Source organism: Schistocerca cancellata, chromosome 4, assembly GCF_023864275.1.
Source record: "Schistocerca cancellata isolate TAMUIC-IGC-003103 chromosome 4, iqSchCanc2.1, whole genome shotgun sequence".
Lineage (NCBI taxonomy): Eukaryota > Metazoa > Arthropoda > Insecta > Orthoptera > Acrididae > Schistocerca > Schistocerca cancellata.
In genome coordinates this window covers 310,987,417-311,010,380 of record NC_064629.1, presented here as the reverse complement: position 1 = coordinate 311,010,380, position 22,964 = coordinate 310,987,417, and the positions used below count along the sequence as shown (strand labels likewise).

At 42.2% G+C, this 22,964-nt stretch overlaps 1 protein-coding gene across 1 annotated transcript in view; it reads left to right on the top strand.

Annotated features, from left to right (window-relative positions):
• The first annotated feature begins 3,052 nt into the window (after positions 1–3,052).
• LOC126184183 (leucine-rich repeat neuronal protein 1-like) overlaps positions 3,053–22,964 on the top strand; it is a 109,609-nt gene continuing 89,697 nt past the window's right edge. The window contains exon 1 of the mRNA XM_049926551.1: positions 3,053–3,748. Coding sequence (XP_049782508.1) covers positions 3,053–3,748 — 696 coding nt within the window. The remainder of the gene's footprint in view (positions 3,749–22,964) is intronic.

Genomic DNA, 22,964 nt, shown 5'->3' with positions numbered 1-22,964 from the left:
ACTCGCTGGCTTCCCATAACAATATCTACCTATACGGTGAATTAAAAGTAGCAATAGAATATAATAAACTGATGCATTGATATGATATAAACACCATAATTTGCATACGACTTGTAAAAGTCACTTCTGGCGGTCACTACGCATTTGAGGGAGCTGTTGTTAAACAATAAGATTTTACTGACTTCCAGCCTTGAGTGAAATTTCGACCTAACGTAATGGCAATTGTTTATTGTGCCCTTAATTATCAGAAGTTTATGATCTTATAGATCAAATTAAAAAGAGTATACATTTATTCTGCGCTAGGTGAACGTTATTGTTGCTTACCGCTCTTATAATTTCAGAGGGATCTCAAGCAACTAGAACAAGAAACGCAACAGGTTCTCATATTACTCAGTGATGCATACTTGCTCTGATGGAACTGTTATTCAAATTTTATTTTGTGTAAGTACAGGGTATGGTATTATGTGTGAATTTGTGTTATAAAACGAAATAAAAGTTTTGATCCTAACTGACACGTCCAGTAATTTCGTACATAACACTGCCATTTACTCAAAACATTTTTAGGGTGAAAAGCATGAAAATTACTTTTGATTCGATTATTCTTCCTTTATTACTAACCAATTTTTAATTATTACGCTATCATCAAGAAATTGACTAGCGTCACCACAAGTGTGTTTCTAGACACAAGTCAAATATTACCTGACGATGACGCAGTTATCCTAAGAACGGTTAGTAATCAGAAAAAATTATTGAACAAATTTAATTTGTTCCCTTTTCACTTTTAAATATGGAGCAGTCCTATCAAGATACGACTCTATAATTCGTTAAATGAAAATATTTCATGTGTGTATTTACTTTTACACTACTGGCCATTCAAATTGCTACACCAAGAAGAATTGCAGATGATAAACGGGTATTGACTGGACAAATATATTATACTAGAACTGACATGTGATTACATTTTCACGCAATTTGGGTGCATAGATCCTGAGAAATCAGTACCCAGAACAACCACCTCTGGCCGTAATAACGGCCTTGATACGCCTGGGCATTGAGGCAAACAGAGCTTGGATGGCGTGTACAGGTACAGCTACCCATGCAGCTTCAACACGATATCATAGTTCATCAAGAGTAGTGGCTGGCGTATTGTGACGAGCCAGTTGCTTGGCCACCATTCACCAGACGTTATCAATTGGTGAGAGATCTGGAAAATGCGCTGACCAGGGCTGCAGGCGAACATTTTCTTTATCCACAAAGGCCTCTACATGACCTGCAACATGCGGCCGTGCATTATCCTGCTGAAATGTAGGGTTTCGCACGGATCGAATGAAGGGTAGAGCCACGGGTCGTAACACATCTGAAATGTAACGTCCACTGTTCAAAGTGCCGTCAATGCGAACAAGAGGTGACCGAGACGTGTAACCAATGGCACCCTATACCATCACGCCGGGTATACGCCAGTATGGCGATGACGAATACCGGCTTCCAATGTGCGTTCACCGCGATGTCGCCAAATACGGATGCGACCATCATGATGCTGTAAACAGAACCTGGATTCATCCGAAAAAATGGTGTTTTGCCATTCGAGCACCCAGGTTCGTCGTTGAGTACACCATCGCAGGCGTTCCTGTCTGTGATGCAGCGTCAAGGGTAACCGCAGCCATGGTCTCCGAGCTGATAGACCATGCTGCTGCAAACGTCGTCGAACTGTTCGTGCAGATGGTTGTTGTCTTGCAAACGTCCCCATCTGTTGACTCAGGGATCGAGACGTGGCTGAACGATCCGTTACAGCCATGTGGACAAGATGCCTGTCTTCTCGACTGCTACTGATACGAGGCCGTTGGGATCCAGCACGGCGTTCCGTATTACCCTCCAGAACCCACCGATTCCATATTCTGCTATCAGTCATTGGATCTCGACCAACGCGAGTAGCAATGTCACCATACGATAAATCGCTATCGCGATTGGCTACAATCCGACCTTTATCAAAGTCGAAAACATGATGGTACGCGTTTCTACTCCTTACACGAGGCATCACAACAACGTTTCACCAGGCAACGCCGATCAACTGCTGTTTGTGTATGAGAAATCGGTTGGAAACTTTCCTCATGTCAGCACGTTGTAGGTGTCGCCACCGGCGCCAACCTTGCGCGAATGCTCTGTAAAGTTAATCATTTGCATATCACAGCATCTTCTTCCTGTCGGTTAAATTTCGCGTCTGTAGCACGTCATCATCGTGGTGTAGCAATTTTAACCGTCAGTACTGTATACACCCTTGACCATTTCTAATATACTGCAGATACTCTTATGCCAATATGAAACTATTCTGAAGAGACTGACGAAATATCCAGCTCCGCAAAAAGCATAGCTACGAAAATACGTAAAAAACCCAGAGGATACAATGAAGAAGTAATGGTGAAAATATAAAATTAGAGCAAATACCAGGGAAGAGTTTTGATGTATGGAAGCTCGGGCAAAAAGAACTTCCGAAAGAGATGACATCACATACATCTGAAAAAAATTGCCATTTGTAGTCTTTAAAAGGCGATATGGATACTGTACAGACTCAGTACTGCATCTTCTATCTTTACTGCATATTGAATTCAGTTAAGATCTGTGATTTGTTGTGATGTCATTCGTACGTGTACCGAGTAGCTTCTGGAGATTTAAACAACAGTTGCTCTCAACAATGTGCTGAGTACCCGAGCAGGCGCCATCCCTTCATCCAGTTACTAACTCAGATTCGTTTTGACCTTTTCCCTTTGTTGCTATTGGAAGCAGATGACCATGAAATCCATCACTACTAGTTTAACTACCCAAGTTCAATGCTACAGACGACAGTGGGTTCTGGCACTCAAAAAACTTCGATACTGAAATGTACACTGATGTCGCCAAGTAGTAGGCAATTTATGAAACTAGTTTCGCACCGCTGGTTTCAGGAAAAGAGTTTCGCAACTTAGTCTATCCATGTAAACCAGGCTTAAGTCGAATGTATACTGAGAGCGTTTATTATGCTGTTTTTCAGATTCGCGGTTCCGGTCGCACTTCTGCTATGTGCCTGCGCTCCATGGACCTGTCACACAACACACTGCGCTCCTTCTTCCTGGACCTACCGGCGCTCAGGTTCCTCAACCTCTCCAGCAACGGCATTCGCGTCATTTCGCCTACTTCGTTCCTGCTGCCCGAGGTGATCGACATCGACTTGAGCTACAACCAGATCGCAGTGTTGGATCAGCACACGTTCAAGGACTCCCCCAAGCTGCAGGTGCTGCGCCTGGCAGGCAACCAGCTCAGCCGCTACGACAACCTGTTGCTGCCACTGGTGATGCGCATGCTCGACCTGTCCTACAACAAGATCGTCACCATGGAGGAGACCTCGCTGGACGGGCTCAACATCTCTCGGCTGATGCTGGGACACAACGGTTTCCGTTCGCTTCCGCAGGCTGCACTGTCGCGCGTCGGCTACGTGGGATACTTGAACATGGACGGCACACAGATCACCACGCTGCGCCCACGGTCGCTCAACCGAGTCCGTGTGGGAAGCATCAGCCTGTCCAGGTCCAGCACACTAGCGGAGATCGACTCACATGCCCTCACCAGGCTGCCGTTCCTCCGCCATGTTCGCATCAGCGAGAACCCCAGCCTCGTCTACATAAGCCCATCTGCCGTTTCCAAGTCTCCCAATGTCACATACGTCGACTACTCTAAGAACAACCTCCTGGCCGTAGAAGAGGAGATGCGCAACGTGGTAAGTACTGCTCATATTCGCGGCTTAATATTTTTCCTTATCTCATTTCTTCAGTTAAATTATCACCTAACTCATTAACAAGAAGTATTATTGGTATCACATTGTGATACTAAAAAAAATGGCTCTGAGCACTATGGAACTCAACTGCTGTGGTCATAAGTCCCCTAGAACTTAGAACTACTTAAACCTAACTAACCTAAGGACATCACACACATCCATGCCCGAGGCAGGATTCGAACCTGCGACCGTAGCGGTCGTGCGGTTCCAGACTGTAGCGCCTTTAACCGCTCGGCCACTTCGGCCGGCATTGTGATACTACTTTTAGTCTTTTAGGGAATTAAGATATACATTAAAATTAAGGACAGCTTAAACCACACATCATCCGTAGAGGAGTAATTATGGACCTGAATAATTACAGTGCAACTCTTTTCAGACTGTCATTATTGATGGTCGCCATGAAGCAGTGACCTTTAGATAGGCTCCTCGGCTTGAGGAAATAACCTAGTAGCGCAGGGATATCATCGTGGGGGGTAGTAAGGCTAGGACCAGCAAGGATATGGCCTCCTAACAGATCTGGGGAGTTCCCACAGACTTTGCTTGTAATATGGACATAGCTCTTTGCTGGAACAGCCATTTAGAGCGTCAATACAAAATAGTGCTTACGCTGACAGTCTGCTGTTTTCTTGCTGGGACTGTGTTTTTAAATACAACCGAACAATGTCGTTAAGTGTCTTTAGTCGGTGTCCTGGAGCAGTGAACGCGTAGCGTCCATGTATCAGTAGCTAAAACAGAGGACTTCGTGGTAGGCGCCATGTTGAGGAAAGTCTGGCTCAGTAGGCACCATGTTGACGAAAGTCTGGCTCTAAGACCTTACGCACTAATTGGAGTAGAAATAGTCTCTGAAAATCAAGTATGTGTACGTGATTCACGACATAGGGGGACAACCGGCGATCGCATCTGCATAACACTGCGAGGTACTACGGCATACAGGAAAAGTAATACACCTCCATGCCCCACTGTTGCTCTTCATTTCTATAATTTCTCACTCTAAATCGTGTTAACAACATAGAATTTTCCTGGTGCCATTTTGTATCTGTTATTTTTAGTTTATGCTTGATTCCATGTAAAACTTGATACTGAATAGTGATTCATTCTTGCCTCCAGATAATCATTTTCCTGTTTGTTTGTAAATATTAAATGCCGAATACATTTGAACTGATGAGTCAAAATTGGGCTCTTCCAGTTGTTACGATTCTGGTACGGACATTTTTTCTCGTCTACATACCTATCATTAACTTTTGATTAATCGATATTCCAACTGACTGCTTGAGTCACAGCTGTAAGTAGCTTTGATGCAGATGCTTCCAAGCCCACGCAGTACAGCAACACCCTGTTTTCTGGGGTGTGGAAGGGGCCTGGGGAGGGTGTGAGGGGGGGTGAGGGGAGTCGGGAAGGTAAGCTCCACCAACAGGGGGACAAGGGAAGGGAGAAAGCGTGCTCTACCACTACAACGCGCTTTGCTCTACCAACAAAGACCAGTTTGGTGTCTGAATTTTTTCGGCCAGGGACTACGATACGAGTGCAAAATACAGTTTTAGTCCCGTCTCACGGGACAATATTGGTTGAAGGTAAATACTTTGGTATATCTAAGAAGAGAGGTTATAGCGCCGAAGCTACGCAGCACATCTCTAAACCGCATAATTACAAATTCATTCAACCGTTTTATAATCTCCTGAGTGAAATGATGGATGTCCGCCTCCGAACAGTTAATATACCTGACTTCCATGAAAAGAATCTTGGTTCAGTTCCCATTTCTGTCAAGTAATTTTCATTGTTGAGATAGTGGGAGGACTTAAATAGGGTGTACTCAGTGTCACGCAGGTAAACAAATTCCTGGTGCCGTCACATAGCATAGTCGTATCAAACAGCGCCAAGCGAACCGCCGAACTAATGAACCGTTTCCGATAGACAGCAGAGCTTCAACCGTGTAAAATATCAAGCTTGGCGCAATGTTTTGATTTGTTGGCAAAATGGTTCAAATGGCTCTGAGCACTATGGGACTTAACATGCGAGGTCACCAGTCCCCTAGAACTTAGAACTACTTAAACCTAACTAACCTAAGGACATCACACACATCCATGCCCGAGGCAGGATTCGAACCTGCGACCGTAACGGTCACGCGGTTCCAGACTCAAGCGTCTAGAACCGCACGCCCACACCGGCCGGCTGTAATTGTGTTGTTGTGGTCTTCTGTCCGAAGAGTGATTTAATGCAGCTTTCGTTGCTACTGTATCCTGTGCAAGCCTCTTTATTTCCGAATAGAGTCTGCAACTTACATCCTTCTGAATCTGCTTACTGTATTCATCTCTCGGTCTCCTTCTACGGTTCTTAGTCCCCCCTCCCCCGAAATGGCCCTCTAATACTGAACTGGCGATCCGTTGATGTCTCTGAATGTGTCCTATCAATTGATGCCTTCTTCTATTCAGGTTGTGTAACAAATTTCTTTTCTATCCAATTCTGTTCGACACCACCTCATTAGCAATGTTATCTGCTCATGCAATCTTCTGCATTCTTCTGTAGCAGCACATCTCAAAAGATACTACTCTCTTCTTATCTAAACTGTTTATCGTCCATGTTTCACTACCATACATGCCTATAATCCATACAAACACTTCAGGAAAGGCTTCCCAAAACTTGAATCTGTATTCGACGTTAACAAATTTCTCCTCTTCAGAAACGCTTTTCTTGACATTTCCAGTCTATATTTTATATCCTGTCTGTTTCGACTACCATCATTTATTTACTGCCCAAATAGCAAAACTCGTCCACTAATTAAAGTGTCTCGTTTCATAATCTAATTTCTTCAGCATCGCCTGATTTAATTCGGTATCTTTTTTATCAACCGTTCAAAACACTGTCCAATCTGTTCAGCTGCCCTTCCAAATCCACTGCTGTCTCTGACAGAATTACAATGTTATCAGCAAACCGCGAAGTTTTTATTCCTTCTCCCTGAACTTTAATTCGTTCTCGATAGTTTACTTTGGTTTCCTTTACCACTTGCTCAATTTACGTATCGAATAACATTGGAGATAGGCTATAGCCCTGTCTCACTCCCTTCGCAATCACTGCTTTTTGTCATGCCCTCTACTGTTATAACTGCTGTCTGGTTACTGTATGAGTTGTGAATAGCCTTTGGCCCCCTGTTTTTTGCTCCTGCTACCTTCAGAATTTCGAGAAGAGTATGGCAGTTAACATTGTCAAAAGCTTTCTCTAAGTCTATAAATGTTATAAAAGTAGGTTAGTCTCTCCTTAATCTGTCTTCAGATTGCCTCGCGAATGCACACATTTCTCCAGAATCCATACTGAGATTCCCCGATGTCGGCTTCTGCCAGTTTTTTCATTTTTCTGTAAAGAATTCGTGTAACTATTTTGCAATAATGACTTATTAAATGATAGTTCGGTAATATTCACACCTGTGCTTTCTTTGGAATTGGAATTACTACATGCCTCTTGAAGTCAAAGGGCATTTCGAATGTTTTATACATCTTGCACACAAGATGGAAGATATTTGTCATGTCTGGCTCTCCCAACGCTCACTAGTCCACCGCTGTAAGTCGCTCGTATCCATCTACTCCCAGTTTCCGTTCTCACTCACTCATTCAGCTCAACTCGTTGTCTGCATACATGAAATTTATTCGAAGTTGTGAATACGAACGGCCATCAGCTGCATAACAGAATGATACAATTAAAATTTACTCCGGACCACGACTCGAACCCGGATTTCCGACTGTACGTGAGTGGCCGCCTTAATTGCTTTGGCTATCCGTGCACGCCTCAAGGTCACATCCAAATTTCCACATGTCTTCGTTCCTGCGTCAGGACCTGTTCTTCGTTCCTGCGTCAGGACCTGTACTCGTACACTTTATGTAATTTCCGTATAGAGTAACTGAAAGTCACTGCCTGCTATTGAGGATAAATGCAATACTGCAGTGGCTGTGTTGTTAACAATAACGATGCAATGTTCTTTCGTACATGCAACCATATCCAAAGCAACACAGCGTAGTTCTTCTTAATGGCAGGCACTGCAATATCGCATTATCATTATCTCTTTGTGTCTCCCAACTTCCACTGTATCTGTCTCACACTCACGGTCCCCATCGTTCTGTTCAGTACTAGTGCCTTCCCCTTGCTCTCTCTTACTGCTAATATCTCATTCTTCCTTCCTACTGATGGTGTCTCTTCTCACTGTCAATATTTATCTCTTCCTCGTTGTCATTGTCATATACTCTCATTATCACTGCTTCTCACCCACTTCCACTTTCTCCTTCTCTTTATTCCTCTCCCACTGGCACTGTATTTTTCACTCTTGTCATAGGACTTTTCTGTCACTCTCACAAATGTTCCACTGCCACTGTGTCCCTCTCTTCCTCTCACACTAGCACTGACTCCTTCACTCTTTATATAACACAGCCTCTGTCTACTATCTTCCAGTATTTACCACTTTTTCGCCGCTTTCGAACTGCCACAGTCACCTTCTCTCTCAGCATAAAAAGGCGTGAATATGTTCGCAAGCCAAAAATTTTAAGAAAGTTTTTAAAGGTTCTGAGGAAGGTGGAAATGAGTTAGCTGATACTCGACTTTTGAGTCACAGTCTTTGTGCTCCAATAAGAGCATTCTTCCGCACTTTCCCTCCTTTTACCTGCTGCAGCAAGGCATGTCACTCATATGAAAAGAACTTTACGGGTCAGTAAAATTATTATCGTTTACTTATGTGAAATTCAAATAACGCAAAACTAATTCTACATGCACAAAAAATTTGCCTACGCTTCAGTACTATATCATGGGATTCCCATAACCCTTCTGATGATAACGGAAATTATTTATAGCGTATTTCTCTATGCTAACTCACTATATAAATTACGTTTATGTCTCACACCTGATTTTATGTGCATACTTTACGTCTACAAGTAGGGTATCTTTGAACACCTGTATCTTGAAACGGATAAACATATCGAGGAAATTTTCAATTTCGTTCGATATGGTGTTTTAGAAACAAATCGATGTGTAGCCGATTTGAAATCCGCGGCTCGTATTTGGTACCCAAAATCCACGTTTTGGGAGTGTTTCCCGACAACGGATACATATTTTTGAAAACGGGAAGTTGTGACTTCAAGATAATACCTAGAGAAAATACCGTCAAAGCCTGAGAAATTTATTGAGATAGCTTTTTTATATATCCCCCGCTGACGGCGAAAATATGTGAAAAACGCACTTTACCGGTTTTCTGAGGAACCATCCATGAACTAGATGGTGCCTCTGCATAGTCCCCTTGAGGCGCGCCTTAGACCACATCTAATGCAAAAAGAACCTACCGATTTACTCCATTTGCCTAAGCGGAACTAAGCGTGTAATATTCGGACTTTGACCCTGTAACGTACGACAATTGCAGTAAGATTATCCTACTGTTGGATATACAAATTGTCCCTAGCCGAAAACACTTGAACCTGCCTTTCTGTCACCGACAGAACCCGAGGTAGGAGGCCCGGAAAAATTGCTTATGTACGCGCGGCGTTTTTGGTAGCGCATTCATGGGGACCGATTATTCACTTATAAATAACTAAAAGATTACAACTGTTTCATACAGAGGAGTTCGATTCCTTAAAGAATGTGTACGGCGCGAGCGAATAAGTTTTTCAGCGTGTTTTGGGGCCTAATATCAAGCCACAAATAATTATAATATCTTCTCTTCAGTCGTGTGTGGTTAACAGCAGAAAACCGCACCTACATATATGCAATATACAGGGTGAAAAGTATTTAAACCGACAAACTCTGGGAGGTTGTAGGGGACATCAAAACAAATATTTGTCCCTAATGTCATTTTTTCCTATGAGGATTATTTAAACCTGTGGAGGCCGTATTACGCTCATCATTTGTTATGGAGCGTATCACACTCTTAAGTTGTAGACAACTGCTGTCCACCAGTGTAGTAGTGCATTGTCTCTGTTTACTAATGGAGCGATACACCTGGAGTGAGTACACTGATATGGTTGGTGCGTACTACGTAGCGCACCACAACGGACGAGCTGCACAGCGGGTTTATCAACAACAATACCCTAATCGTCGTATCCCGCATCATACGACCTTTCTTGCTGTGTACCAAAGTCTGCGTGAGACCGGGTCATTTAGCAGATTACCTGGACAGGGACGCCGTCGGACAGTAAGAATGCTGAAGTTTGAGGAAGCTGGAGCGGGATCCTCCAATCAGTGCGGTTCTTCGTTAATGTGTAGGTCGGTGTTGTTGGGGACTGTTTAATTGGGCCGTATCTGCTACCTAGGCCATTAAATGGCAGGCACTAATACAACTTTCGCACCAGAGCATTGCCAGAATTGCTGGAAGACGTCCCGCTCCCTACAAGACAACGGATGTGGTTCCAACATGACGGGGCTCCCGCACATTTCGGTCGTCGTGTGCGTCGATTCCTGGACCGGCTGTTCCCAGAAACGTGGATTGGCAGAGGTGGTCCTGTACCATGGCCTGCTCGATCCCCAAATATGTCCCCTCTGGACTTTTTGTGTGGGGCTAGCTGCGCAATCCTATTTACGCAACTCCTGTTGCATCAGAAGAGGATCTGGTTCCCCGGATGGTAGCAGCAGCAGAAACAATCCCGGATACTCCTGGGGTTTTTGCGCGTGTCAGACAGAACATGATCCAACGGTGTAACCTTTCTTTACGTGTCAATGGAGGCATTTTTGAAAATCTAATATAATTGAAATTGGGTTGTGTGAATGTGTTGTCTCTTGGTCATAAAAAAAATTGAAAACTGTTTGTTGGTTTAATTAATTTCCGACCAGAGAAATCTTCCTCTACCGGTTTAAATACTCCTCATAGGAAAAAATGACATTAGGGAAAAATATTTGTTTCGATGTCCCCTACAACCTCCCAGAGTTTGTCGGTTTAAATACTTTTCACCCTGTACACATGTTAAACATCTTGTCCTACGCCCCTAATTCAATTTCAGCTTACTATTTGGTAAGACGAACTGTGGGAGTAAAAACGACCAACCTTCCATTGGGATGCTGGTGGGGGTGATAACGGAATGACGGATAGAGAAGGGGAGGGAGAGGAGGTCGGCAGAGAGAGTGGGCATGAGGAGATGGGCAGGTAGAGAGGGGGAGTTGGTGGACAGAGAGAAAGCGGAGAAGGAGATGGACAGGTAGACGGGGAAGGAGGAGAGGGGAAGTGATGGGCAGAAAGTGCAGGGAAAAGGAGATGGACTAACAAAAGATTGGAATAACCAAATACCTGGGCAACTCAAGTTTCAGCTAGTAATGAATATGAAAATATAAACGCAGGTAAGCTATTATGAACAGCATAGTGACTCATTATCGTAGCCAAGATAGACACAATTACAACACGCACCACAGTAGTAAAAGTTTGTATGCCAACTAGCACAGCTGATGATGCAGAGATAGAAATGTATAACGAGATAAAATAAATTATTTAGATAGTCAAGGGAAAAATTAATTATGATGGAGGACTAGAATATTGTAGCAGGAAAAGGAAGAGAAGATAAAATAGTAGGAGAACATGAGCTAGGGGAAAGGAATGAAAGAGGAAGCCAACAGGTAGAATTTTGCACAGAACATAATTTAACCATCGCTAACACTTGGATTGAGAATCATAAATAAAAGTTGTATACGTGAAACAGTCCTGGAGACACACGAATGTTACAGATAGATTATATTATGGTGAGACAGAGATTTCGGAGTAAGACTATTGAACCCTAAAACATTTCTAGTTGCAGATGTGGTCTCCGACCACAATTTATTGATTGCAAACTGTAGATTACAACTGAAGATATTGTAAAAATGTAAAAAAGTAAGAAGACGGGACCTGTGTATGTTACAAGGACCAGAAGTTGTTGAGTGTTTCAAAGGGAATATTAGGCAACGATTGACTGAAAGAGAAGGCAGTATAGTAGTAAACGAAAGGGTATCTTTGAGGGATGAAACAGTAAAACCATCAAAGGAGTACATAGGTAAAAAGACAAGCCCTAGAACACTGGTGTGCAAAACTTAAAGACGAAAGTAACTTCCGTATGATGTGTGATTGCCAAGTATGAGGGTTGCCCGCCTTTTTTTTTTTTTTTTCTCAGCCGAATACAATGCTACGAATGCGAAACGTTACATATGTATTATTTGAAGTCTCCTGAGTGAGCGCGCCAAGTTTTCGTCAGTTCCGACCGATATCGTAGCTGCAGGACAGTTTCAAAATGACGTCTGTGGGTGATGTACGTTACAATCAACGTGCCGTCATCGAAATTCGCATTGCAGACATAAAAACTGTTGGGAATATTAACAAATACTTGTGCAAAGTCTATGGAGCATCTGCTGTGGACAGAAGTACAGTGTGCCAAACGTAACGTAGAAGTAAATGCCCTGGGAGTAGTGAAGCAGCTTAAATCACTTAATAAAATCAAGTCTTCTGGTCCAGACTGTATACCAATTAGGTTCCTTTCGGAGTATGCTGATGCATTAGCTCCATACTTAACAATCATATACAACCGTCAGATCGACGAAAGATCCGTACCCAAAAACTGGAATGTTGCACAGTTCACACCAATATTCAAGAAAGTTAGTAGGAGGAATCCACTAAATTACAAGCCTATATCATTAACGTCGATATGCAGCAGGATTTTAGAACGTATAATGCGTTCGAAAATTGCGAATTACTTCAAAGAAAACGGTCTATTGACACACAGTCAACATGGGCTTAGAAAACATAGTTCCTGTGAAACACAAGTAGCTCTTTATTCACATGAAGTGCTGAGGGCTATTGTCAAGGGATTTCAGATCGATTCCGTATTTCTGGATTTCCGGAAGGCTTTTGACACTGCACCACACAAGCGGCTCGTAGTGAAATTGCCTTCCTACTGGAATATTGTCTCAGTTATGTGACTGGATTTGTGATTTCCTGTCAGTGAGGTCACAGTTCGTAGTAAATGACGGAAAGTCATCGAGTAAAACAGAAGTGATTTCTGGCGTTCCCTAAGGTAGTGTTATAGGCCATTTGCTGTTCCTTATCTATATTAACGATTTTAGAGACAATCTGAGCAGCTGTCTTCGGTTGTTTGCAGATGATGCTGTCGTTTATCGTCTAATAAAGTCATCAGAAGACCAAAAGAAACTGCAAAACGTTTTAGAAAATATATCTGAATGGTGCGAAAAGTGTTAGTTGACCCTAAATAACGAAAAGTGTGAGGTCAGCCACATGAGTGCTGAAAGGAACTCGTTAAAATTCGGTTACACGATAAATCAGTCTAATGTAAAAGCCGTAAATTCAGCTAAATACCTAAGTATTACAATTACGAACAACTTAAATTGGAAGGAACGCATAGAAAATGTTGTGGGGAAGGCTAACCAAAGACTGCGTTTTATTGGCAGTACACTTAGAAAATGTAGCAGATCTACTAGGGAGACTGCCTACAGGAAGCTTGTCCGTCCTCTTTTAGAATACTGCTGCGAGGTCTGGGATCCTTACCAGATAGGACTGCCGGAATACATCGAAAAAGTTCAAAGAAAGGCAGAACGTTTTGTTCAAATGGTTCAAAATGGCTCTGAGCACTATGGGACTCAACATCTTAGGTCATAAGTCCCCTAGAACTTAGAACTACTTAAACCTAACTAACCTAAGGACATCACACACACCCATGCCCGAGGCAGGATTCGAACCTGCGACCGTAGCAGCCTCGCGGTTCCAGACTGCAGCGCCAGAACCGCACGGCCACCGCGGCCGGCAGCACGTTTTGTATTATCGCTAAATATGGGAGAGAGTGTCACAGAAATGATACAGGATTTGGGCTGGAAATCATTAAAAGAAAGGCGTTTTTCGTTGCGACGGAATCTTCTCACGAAATTCCAATCACCAACTTTCTCCTCCGAATGCGAAAATATTTTGTTGACACCGACCTACATATGGAGGAACGATCACCAAGATAAAATAAGGGAAATCAGAGCTCATACGGAAAGATATAGGTGTTCATTCTTTCCGCGCTCTATACGAGATTGGAATAATATAGAATTGTTAAGGTAGTTCGATAAACCCTCTGCCAGGCACTTAAATCTGATTTGCAGAGTATCCATATAGACGTAGATGTAGTCGCTGAGCAATAAGAGGGAGGCCACCAGAAGGCGGTTCGGCGGAGCTCCACGATTTGCAGAGTTAACGAGACTTTTCGAGAAAAGAGGTGCAGCTGTATGAAAATCAAAGGCTGAGATGGAAAACTATTACTATTCAAAGCTGGAACAGCTGAAAGGCGGATGGCGTATATTGTGGGTTTATACGAAGGAAATTAACTCGAAGACAGTATTGTAGAAAGGGAGGACGAAAAGATGAAGATGAGATGAGAGATATACAGCGAGAAGAATTTGGCAGGGCTCTGAAAATCGTAAGTCGAAACAAGACAAATGGCGTAACGACGTACTCACAGAACGACTAATATCCTTGGGACAGGCAGTGATTGCAGAATTGTTACACCTGTCGTGCATGATATATGAGACGGGAGAAATACCCTCCGACATCAAGATGAATGTAATTAAAAAGAAAGCAAGTTTTTGACATGTGGGAATATTACCGAACTATCAGTTTAATAAGTCGTGGTTGCAAAATATTTACACTAATTATTTACAGAAGACTGGAAGAATTGGGAGATGCTGACCTCGCGGAAGATCAGTGTGGATTCCGGAGAAATGTGAGAGCACGCGATGCAATACAAAACCTGCGACTTACAGAAGAAGACAGATTAAGGAAATACCATCCTACTTTTATGGTATGTGTAGACTTAGAGACAGCTTTTTACAATATTGATTACAATACACTATTTGAAATTCTGAAGGTAGTATGGGTAAAACAGAGGTAGCGAAAGTTTATTTACAACTTGTACAGATATCAGACGGCAATTATAGATGTCAAAGGACATGAAAGAGAAACAGTGGTTGAGACGGGAGTGCGACATTGTCAGGAAGGAGACGGCGCTCTTAATTTAGTTTACTAAATAAAATATTTAAAGTAAAAAAACTTTTAACACCTAATTCGCAATTTCCTATTACAGTTAAAGTACGATAACTGGTTCCTTTTGCATTCTACAACCATCTTCAGATCGTTCGAAATGTAAAAAAGCGGCCAATTTACGCTGGAAAAACCTTTAGCCGTGCTCATGCAATGACATCCATTCATAAATACTAAGACAATGGCACTATATAGCTTCTAAATGCCACCTTCACCAATCCAGGTTGTCGATAGTAATCTCACAGGATGACGGTAATAATGAGCTTTTGGTGCAACTTTTGCTCATGCAACTGGCCATTTTCCTTCATTAATGCCGTCATCCTGCCAGATTACGGGTACAACCTGGCTTGCTTAATTTGATGCTCATAAACTACGCACTGCCACTGTCTTGAATGAACTGTGACAGGAGTCCGGGCCGGCCGCGGTGGTCTCGCGGTTCTAGGCGCGCAGCCCGGAACCGCGCGACTACTACGGTCGCTGGTTCGAATCCTGTAGTTCTAAGTTCTAGGGGACTGATGACCACAGCTGTTAAGTCCCATAGTGCTCAGAGCCATTTGAACCATTTTTGAGCCAGGAGTCCGAACAACAGCGGACTGAAGCACTAGGACATGTATTAATTCTCTGAAATACTACATTGATAATGGCCAGTTACTAGCCGAAATCTATATTTGGTTTAATAAAGCCTGAAAGGAAAAGACGACTGACTGCTGTGCTCCATAATTCTGAATTGTGTCAGAGATAGCAAAGGACTTGGAAGAGCAGTCGACTCGAGTTGATAGTGTCTTCAAAGGAAGATATGACATGAACATCAACTAAATCTAAACAAGATTAGTGGAATGTAGTCGAATTAAATCTAACGATGCTGATTAGGAAATGAGTCACTAAAAGTAGTAAATGAGTTCCGCTAATGGGAAGTAAAATGTTTGATGATGATCGAAATAGAGAAGATGTAAAATGTAGAGTGGCAATGTCAGAAAAAGCGTTTCGTAAGAAGAAAAATTTGCTAACTTAGAATTTAAATTTCAGTTTTAAGAAGTATTTTCCGAGAGTATTTGTCTGGAGTGCAGTGTTGTATGGTACTGAAACGTGTGCGACAAGCAATGCAGACAACAAGAGAATAGAACCTTTGGAATGTGGTGCTACAGAAGAATTCTGTAGATTAGATGGGTAGATCGTGTAACTAATGAGGAGATATTGAACAGGATGGGACAGAAAAGAAATCTGTCGCACATCTTGACTAAATGAGTGGTCGGTTGATAGGTCACATTTGAGATGTCAAGGAACCATGAATTTAGTATTGGATGATGTGTTGGCGGATGAGGGGAGGATGGTGTAAAAATTGTAGAGTGATTCCTGCAGATGAAGAATGCAGAAAACAGGTTCTAATGGTTGCAGTAGTCATTCCGAGATGAGAAACTTGTACAGGATACAGTAGCATCGAGTGCTACATCTTTAGACTGAAGAGACTCACTATCACTTTCACTGGTGCTCTCGGATTACTAGATCAGCGAAATTCATCTTGGGATCTTTCCGATGTTTGAATATCTCTGTGCCCATGCAGTGTACAGTCATAAATTTCTTTGTTAACTACGAGCTATGTGAAAAACTGTTAAATATAGTTAAGTAACTAAATCGCCTGAGATTTTGAGACGGCATTCTTGAGTTTCCAGATCAAGAAAGGAAGTGAAAGAATGTTCTGTATAAAAAGAAGGAAGACATATAGCGTTTGACGTTCCTTCGATAGTGAAGTTTTTAGCGACGGGGCAAATCTCAGATAAGAATGTAAGAAGAATGACTATGCAATCTTTCCTTGCGAAACATCATGGTGTCTTCCTTAAATAATTTAGGAAAACAACAAGTTACTTAAATCTGTATGGGGGGGGGTATCTGAACCTAGTTCTTCCCAAATTCGAGTCCAAGATCTTACGCTTAGGCACTTGATTTGAAGTATTCTGGTTAACAGATTATCGAAAAACAGAACTCATAAAAATGAGTTGAAATACCAAGTTAAAAAATATGTCCTACTTATATATATATTATAGGTTACTTATCTTTATCGTTTATTGGTAGCCAGCAAATGAAACTTGACTCCCGAATAAAGAATTTTAGAATTTTATGTCAAAAGTGCCATTCTTGCCGTCACATACCGCCCGGACACATCACATTTTGTACATCAGGAACACCACGTCGTACTGACGCAGCTGTTTACTGATTCTGGATTTGAAGAACATTAGAAGTAAAGTATATAAACTAAAACAGACTCTGGTTCAAGCTACAACACTGCCTCAGCTAGTCAGTACATGTTATTGGAAGAACAGACACTCCTAGCCGAATATAAGGTTATTAATCAGCCCCCAAACATATCACTCCCATACACTGAAATTTAATAAGAATTCTAACAAAACGTGTGACCATGGTTGCACAGCGTCGCCTCAACGTACAGCTGCAGTTTATAAGGTCTAACCACGACGTGTAAATATATACTTACGTGTTTATGTCACAACTATCGTTATACATCTAAATGTTTATTCAGTTTTCCTAACCTACTACACTAACTGTGCTAGGAAGCGGTAACTCTGCTATTTCGATTCTAGCGACACAAATAACGTCATTTATGAAGTATATATCTAGAAGTAGAAAAGGAAATGATTTTGGAAGTTACTATGAAGCTTTCGCGACATTTGAGGATAATGCTTTCCTGCATTTTCTTACTCCTGAACATAAGAACAGTACGTGTGTTAATAAAGTATTCATAAAACGGATATTTATTTGTTTTAACTTTACTGCTCTTGACACGCTTCTCAGTAGTAATGTTCTCTAAGAATTGAGCGCGGGAAAGTCTTCCCGACTATTTACATCTCAGAAGGTGTTAATTTTGCAGCAAAAAAAAACCGCTGTAATCCGAGGAAGTAAATGACCGCAGGGCGGAGAGCGCTGGCACGGAGCAGCTGTTGCAGGACTCTTCATTTGGCGGTGTGCCCGTTACTTCTGTGCCAGCTGCAACTGCAGGCTCTCCCTTTCGCGTTCGCCGTATTACGCTATTGTTATACACAGGGCCTATATTAACATGGTTGCATTTCCATGAATTGCCATTAATGATGACGAAATAATCCAAAGGTCAGTTTTGAAATGTTACGCGCCAACGATCTAGTAGAACTTACAGATATTAAAGAGCAATTTAGGCCTGTGGCGCAGTTTTGTTTCATATAGATAAGGGATATCAAGATACTCTAGACATTACTGTTACAGAATAGAGAAATAACTTACCAACACATATTCAAAAGCTACGGAATTATAGATGGCTGTTGTGTTGCACACAGAGCACTCTTACCCACAGAGGCTGAAGCTTCTCGCTGTCCTCTCAATTGTGGCGTAGCTTACGCAGGAGATGGGGAGATATGGTAGCATCCCTGCTTTTCTTTTTTTCAATTTTTATACGATATTACTAAACTACTTAATCATAGGTCGTACTGGTAACTTCTGTTTTACGTTTATTGTACTTTCACACCAGTAGAAAACATGGACATTATTCGAAACATGTGATGCATCTACTAGTGAACTATTATTACACTGTTGCAATCTACATCAAATTTAAACACTTTCTTAGTGACATAATCACGACCCAACTGCACGCACCTCACCACGCCATGGTCCCGGCGGAGGTTCGAGTCCTCCCTCGGGCATGGGTGTGTGTTTGTCCTTAGGATAATTTAGGTTAAGTAGTGTGTAAGCTTAGCGACTGATGACCTTGGCAGTTAAGTCCCATAAGATTTCACACACATTTGAACATTTTGAGCCACGCCATGGCCACTCGCGCATTAAAATTACACTCGCTCACGATACTCAAGGTTTCATGTTTACATTATTAAGAAAAGCTATGGTGTTGTAACTGTTGGTTTCAACTATTCCAACTTTAATCTGGAAGCGTCACTGTATTAATTAAATGTGGAAATTACTACGACATCCTCACAAGACGAATGCAGTAGTTCAGTGTTTCACGAGATTAGTATGTCGTCAGATCTTTCCAACATGCACAAAACGGACTTAACACAAACTATGATTGCAGTCAGATCGTAGGTGCGAGACCTTAAAATATCGCCTCATCGCATTCATGGGAACACGTAGCAAGCAATGGTTTCTTCGACTAAGGAAAGGGGGAGAAGTCACAGGTCATTCCCGTAACATCGTTAGGCGTTTAGGTAGTATGCACTCGTGACGGTTTGCTGCTTTCCGACTGATGGTTTGGTCTTCACTATCTTCGGCGGTCGTGAATTCAGATGTTTCCGCTGCTTGCTTCTCTGCTTTGTCTCAAAGTCATAGTGCTAAAGACGGCATCCGTCCATGGTGATTAGACGAGTAAGGAAATCACCTGCACTGATTTGGTGTAGGTGCTAAATTTCCGCTGCCGCCTTGTTTCGGCGGGTTTTATCAATGACTGTTAACAATCGCGGAATCGAAAGGTAGGCAGCCTTTGTCTCGTTCAAAACGCTCTTCTAGATGTTGAAAACAACGGACTCGATTATTGCTTCTCACTTTTTCCACTATAGCCTCAATTGTGACACACCGGTCGTCGAACATTTGGGCCTCCACATCTCTTTCTATTACCGATTCTTCACTGAGACGGTCTGTCACTTCATTCTTCGCCGTTCAGACTTGTTTGGCCACACTGTGAGTATCGGCGCAACCTAACCATTATCCACATGATGATCTATTGTTGTCGCTCACTTCCGCCACTTCAGCACGAACTGTTGCAGCGTTTCTCCCCTTCAAATGCAGTGAATAAGTCCCAAGCAACACATCACTTTATCAATGGGCTGTGCGAATGTGCTTTGGTTCCTCTAGCGGCGTACTGTGGTAGTATGACACATTCTTTTCCACGTGTACCACTACTACGGTAACATGAACCTGCAAAGAGCCGTTAATTCGTAAGCTCTATGCTGTTATCGCTGTTATTTGCAGTTCCTTTTTTTCTTTTTCTACATTCTGCAAATATTGCTTTTTCTTTTATTTTGTTCCCTGCTTTGCCGGCTGATTTCCTTTCCGCTGTGAAAAATCCTTAAAAGGAACAACGCGCTTATATGTTTTCAACGATTAACGTTTATTTAAAATAGGAATGAAATGACGAAAGTAGAATAAAATTAAAGTAGAAAGTTCGTGAAGACAAAACAAAATTTCAGTTTCTCCGGTCTCTTTGTAGCATTTTTGTTCATCATGGCTTCGTACTCTGAATGATGCAGATGTGTCTCTTCTGTCACACAAAAAAAAATATCCAGAATGAACATCCCCTCTGGAAGTAATGTGTGTCAAGAAGCAATGCCATCTTGATGTCTAGCATCTTTTGTATGCTTAAATTTCCAGAGACAAAATAAACTCTTCTAAGAAACTAAGACTATTTTTCCATTACGATGAAACTAAATTATCCTTGTATCTGAAATCTTTGAAAATTAAAATTCTTTTCTGAAGGACAAGTGCTACGTTCAAACTGAAATCTGATCGGAACTGTAGTGAAGGAAAATAAACAAACCCAAGTCCTTTTTGGTAAACGCCTGATCTCTTCTTTAAGACACAAAGTCTTGTTAAAGACAAAACTTTCCTGAACTGGACATTCAGTGCCATACCCGTTGGTCCACAGACGAGTACTTTGTTCTAAATGTGCGATCCCTTTCCTAGGGCGTCGATAGAATTACTTGAAGGAGATTTTGAATTTTTTCTTGTACTGGACGTAAAATCTGTTTTCATTCCTCCAACGTTGATTGAGTAGATACGACATCAGGAACAATTATGGTCAGCGTTTAGTTCATAAAATAACCCGAAAGCCAGATGTAGCTGTTGTGCTTGACTTCTGGGAAAAGTCGGATGTCTGGTCGCAGGATATCTGTGACAGCAATAGTGTGCGGCGCTGTCCTGTGAGCACGGCCAATTTTTGCGCTTCCAATTCCAGACATGCACTTGGTCTTTGCACAGAAATATGTGAGCAACCGTCGCGATCACGGGGAACAATTCACAGTATGGACTCGGTGCAACTTCGATTCCATGCCGCTTTTCTTGTGTGGGTATAGTTTTAGTTACCACGTCATACCATTTCGATCGGTAGCGCTTTTTTATGGATATTAGCCCGAACCAGCGTCCAGTAGCAAGCCGGGTATTTTTCTCTAAGTGGCAAGGTAATTACATCCGAAATAGACTGCTGTAAAACTGACCAGTCGCCTTCTTGAAAATAGTATCTTCAATATAACAGCTTTCTACATAATACTGAGCTACATGCTTAAGGTGTCGGCTGATGTTGGCAATATCTACTGGTGGAGACATGTTGCTTGGGCTTGATAGCTGACAGAGCCTATTCATGGCGGTGTCCTCATTGGCGGTGAACACTTTCCACGTTCGCTTCAGATATACAGGGTGAAGAAATATTCCCGCATTCTGACTTCCAACGCGATTCCTCACATAATACGAATACAAAAGTGTCTCTCACAAAATTTTGTCCTGAGCATATTTTCCGGCAGTAAATGGTTCAAATGGCTCTGAGCACTATGGGACATAACTTCTAACGTCATCAGTCCCCTAGAACTTAGAACTAGTTAAACCTAACTAACCTAAGGACATCACACGCATCTATGCTCGAGGCAGGACTTGAACCTGCGACCTTAGCGGTCGCGCGGTTCCAGGCTGCAGCGCCTAGAACCGCTTCAGGCAGTAAATGGACGTTAAAGATTGACAGTCTGGCAACACTGTAATCATATGTACGGTCAGGATATTGCAGTCAGGATATTGCAGTTATAAATACAATGTACAGAGGCCACAATTGTAGAATTAGAACACCATTGGGGAACTCTGAATACTTCGAAATAAGACAAGGACTTAAGCAAGGAAGTATTCTATCTCCTGCGCTTTTTAATGTTGTGATGGAGGAAATGAATAGGGCAGTAAAAGATATAGTAAAAGAAAAAGACAAAAAGATGATTTTTGCAGATGATATGGTAATATAGGGTGATAAAGAGGTAGATGCGTGGAAGGAAATAATGAAAAGGTATGGATTAAAAATAAATAAAGATAAGAGTGAAGTAATGGTATTTGGAAGGGAGAAAGGAATCAACGGAAATATTACCTTGAATGGAGAACCCCTCAAGGTGGTAGAAAGTTTCACTTATTTAGGGAGTGAAATATCTAGGGATGGAAGAATAACTAACGAAATTAATAGGAGGTTACAGAAGGGAGGCAATTTCTACCAAACAATAAAACATCTGATTTGGAACAATGAAGTTTCAGAAAGAGCAAAACTCCTTAGGTATAAGAATTATTACATCCCTATTGTCACCTATGGTGGAGACACATGGACAATGACAGAAAGGGACTGGAGCAGACTGCAAGCAGGGGAAATGAAATTTCTCAGAGCAGTTAAGGGAAAAAACAAGAATGGACAGAGTAAGGAATGTAGAGATTAGAAAGGACCTCAAACAAAAAAGTATGAGAGAAGAAATTGAAAGAAAGAGATTAAGATGGTATGGGCATGTTAAGAGGATGCATGGGCAGAGACTCCCCAAAATTATGGAAGAACTAAAGATGGATGGGAAAAGACCTAGAGGGCGCCCAAGAACACGGTGGAAAATGGGAGTGAGAATATCTGTTGAAAGGAGAGGTGTGACCTGGCAGCAAGTGGAGGAAGAAAAGTGGTGGGAGGACCGAGCCAAATGGAGAGGACTCATCAGCACCCAGACCCGGCAGTAGCTGGAGCGGGATTCGGATATAGATAGATATTGCAGTGGTGCTGTGCAGTTGGTGATGTGGATAGGCTTTTGGGTTAACATGCAGAAGTTCGAGGGTACGAGCGTCGATAACAACAGCGTGGTCAGACAAGTCATCTCCCTCCACGTTCAAACAATTCGTGACTTGCTGGATCATACATCACTGATCTTCGCAACATGGCTGCATCCACAGATAGAGGAGCAGCATGAACTGGCGCTATCAGTTCTTCGACAAGTGTCGGCGGAGTAGAATATACGCCCTCAAAAAATGGTTCAAATGGCTCTGAGCACAATGGGACTTAACATCTGAGGCCATCAGTCCCCTAGAACTTAGAACTACTTAAACCTAACTAACCTAAAGACATCACACACATCCATGCACGAGGCAGGATTCGAACCTGCGACC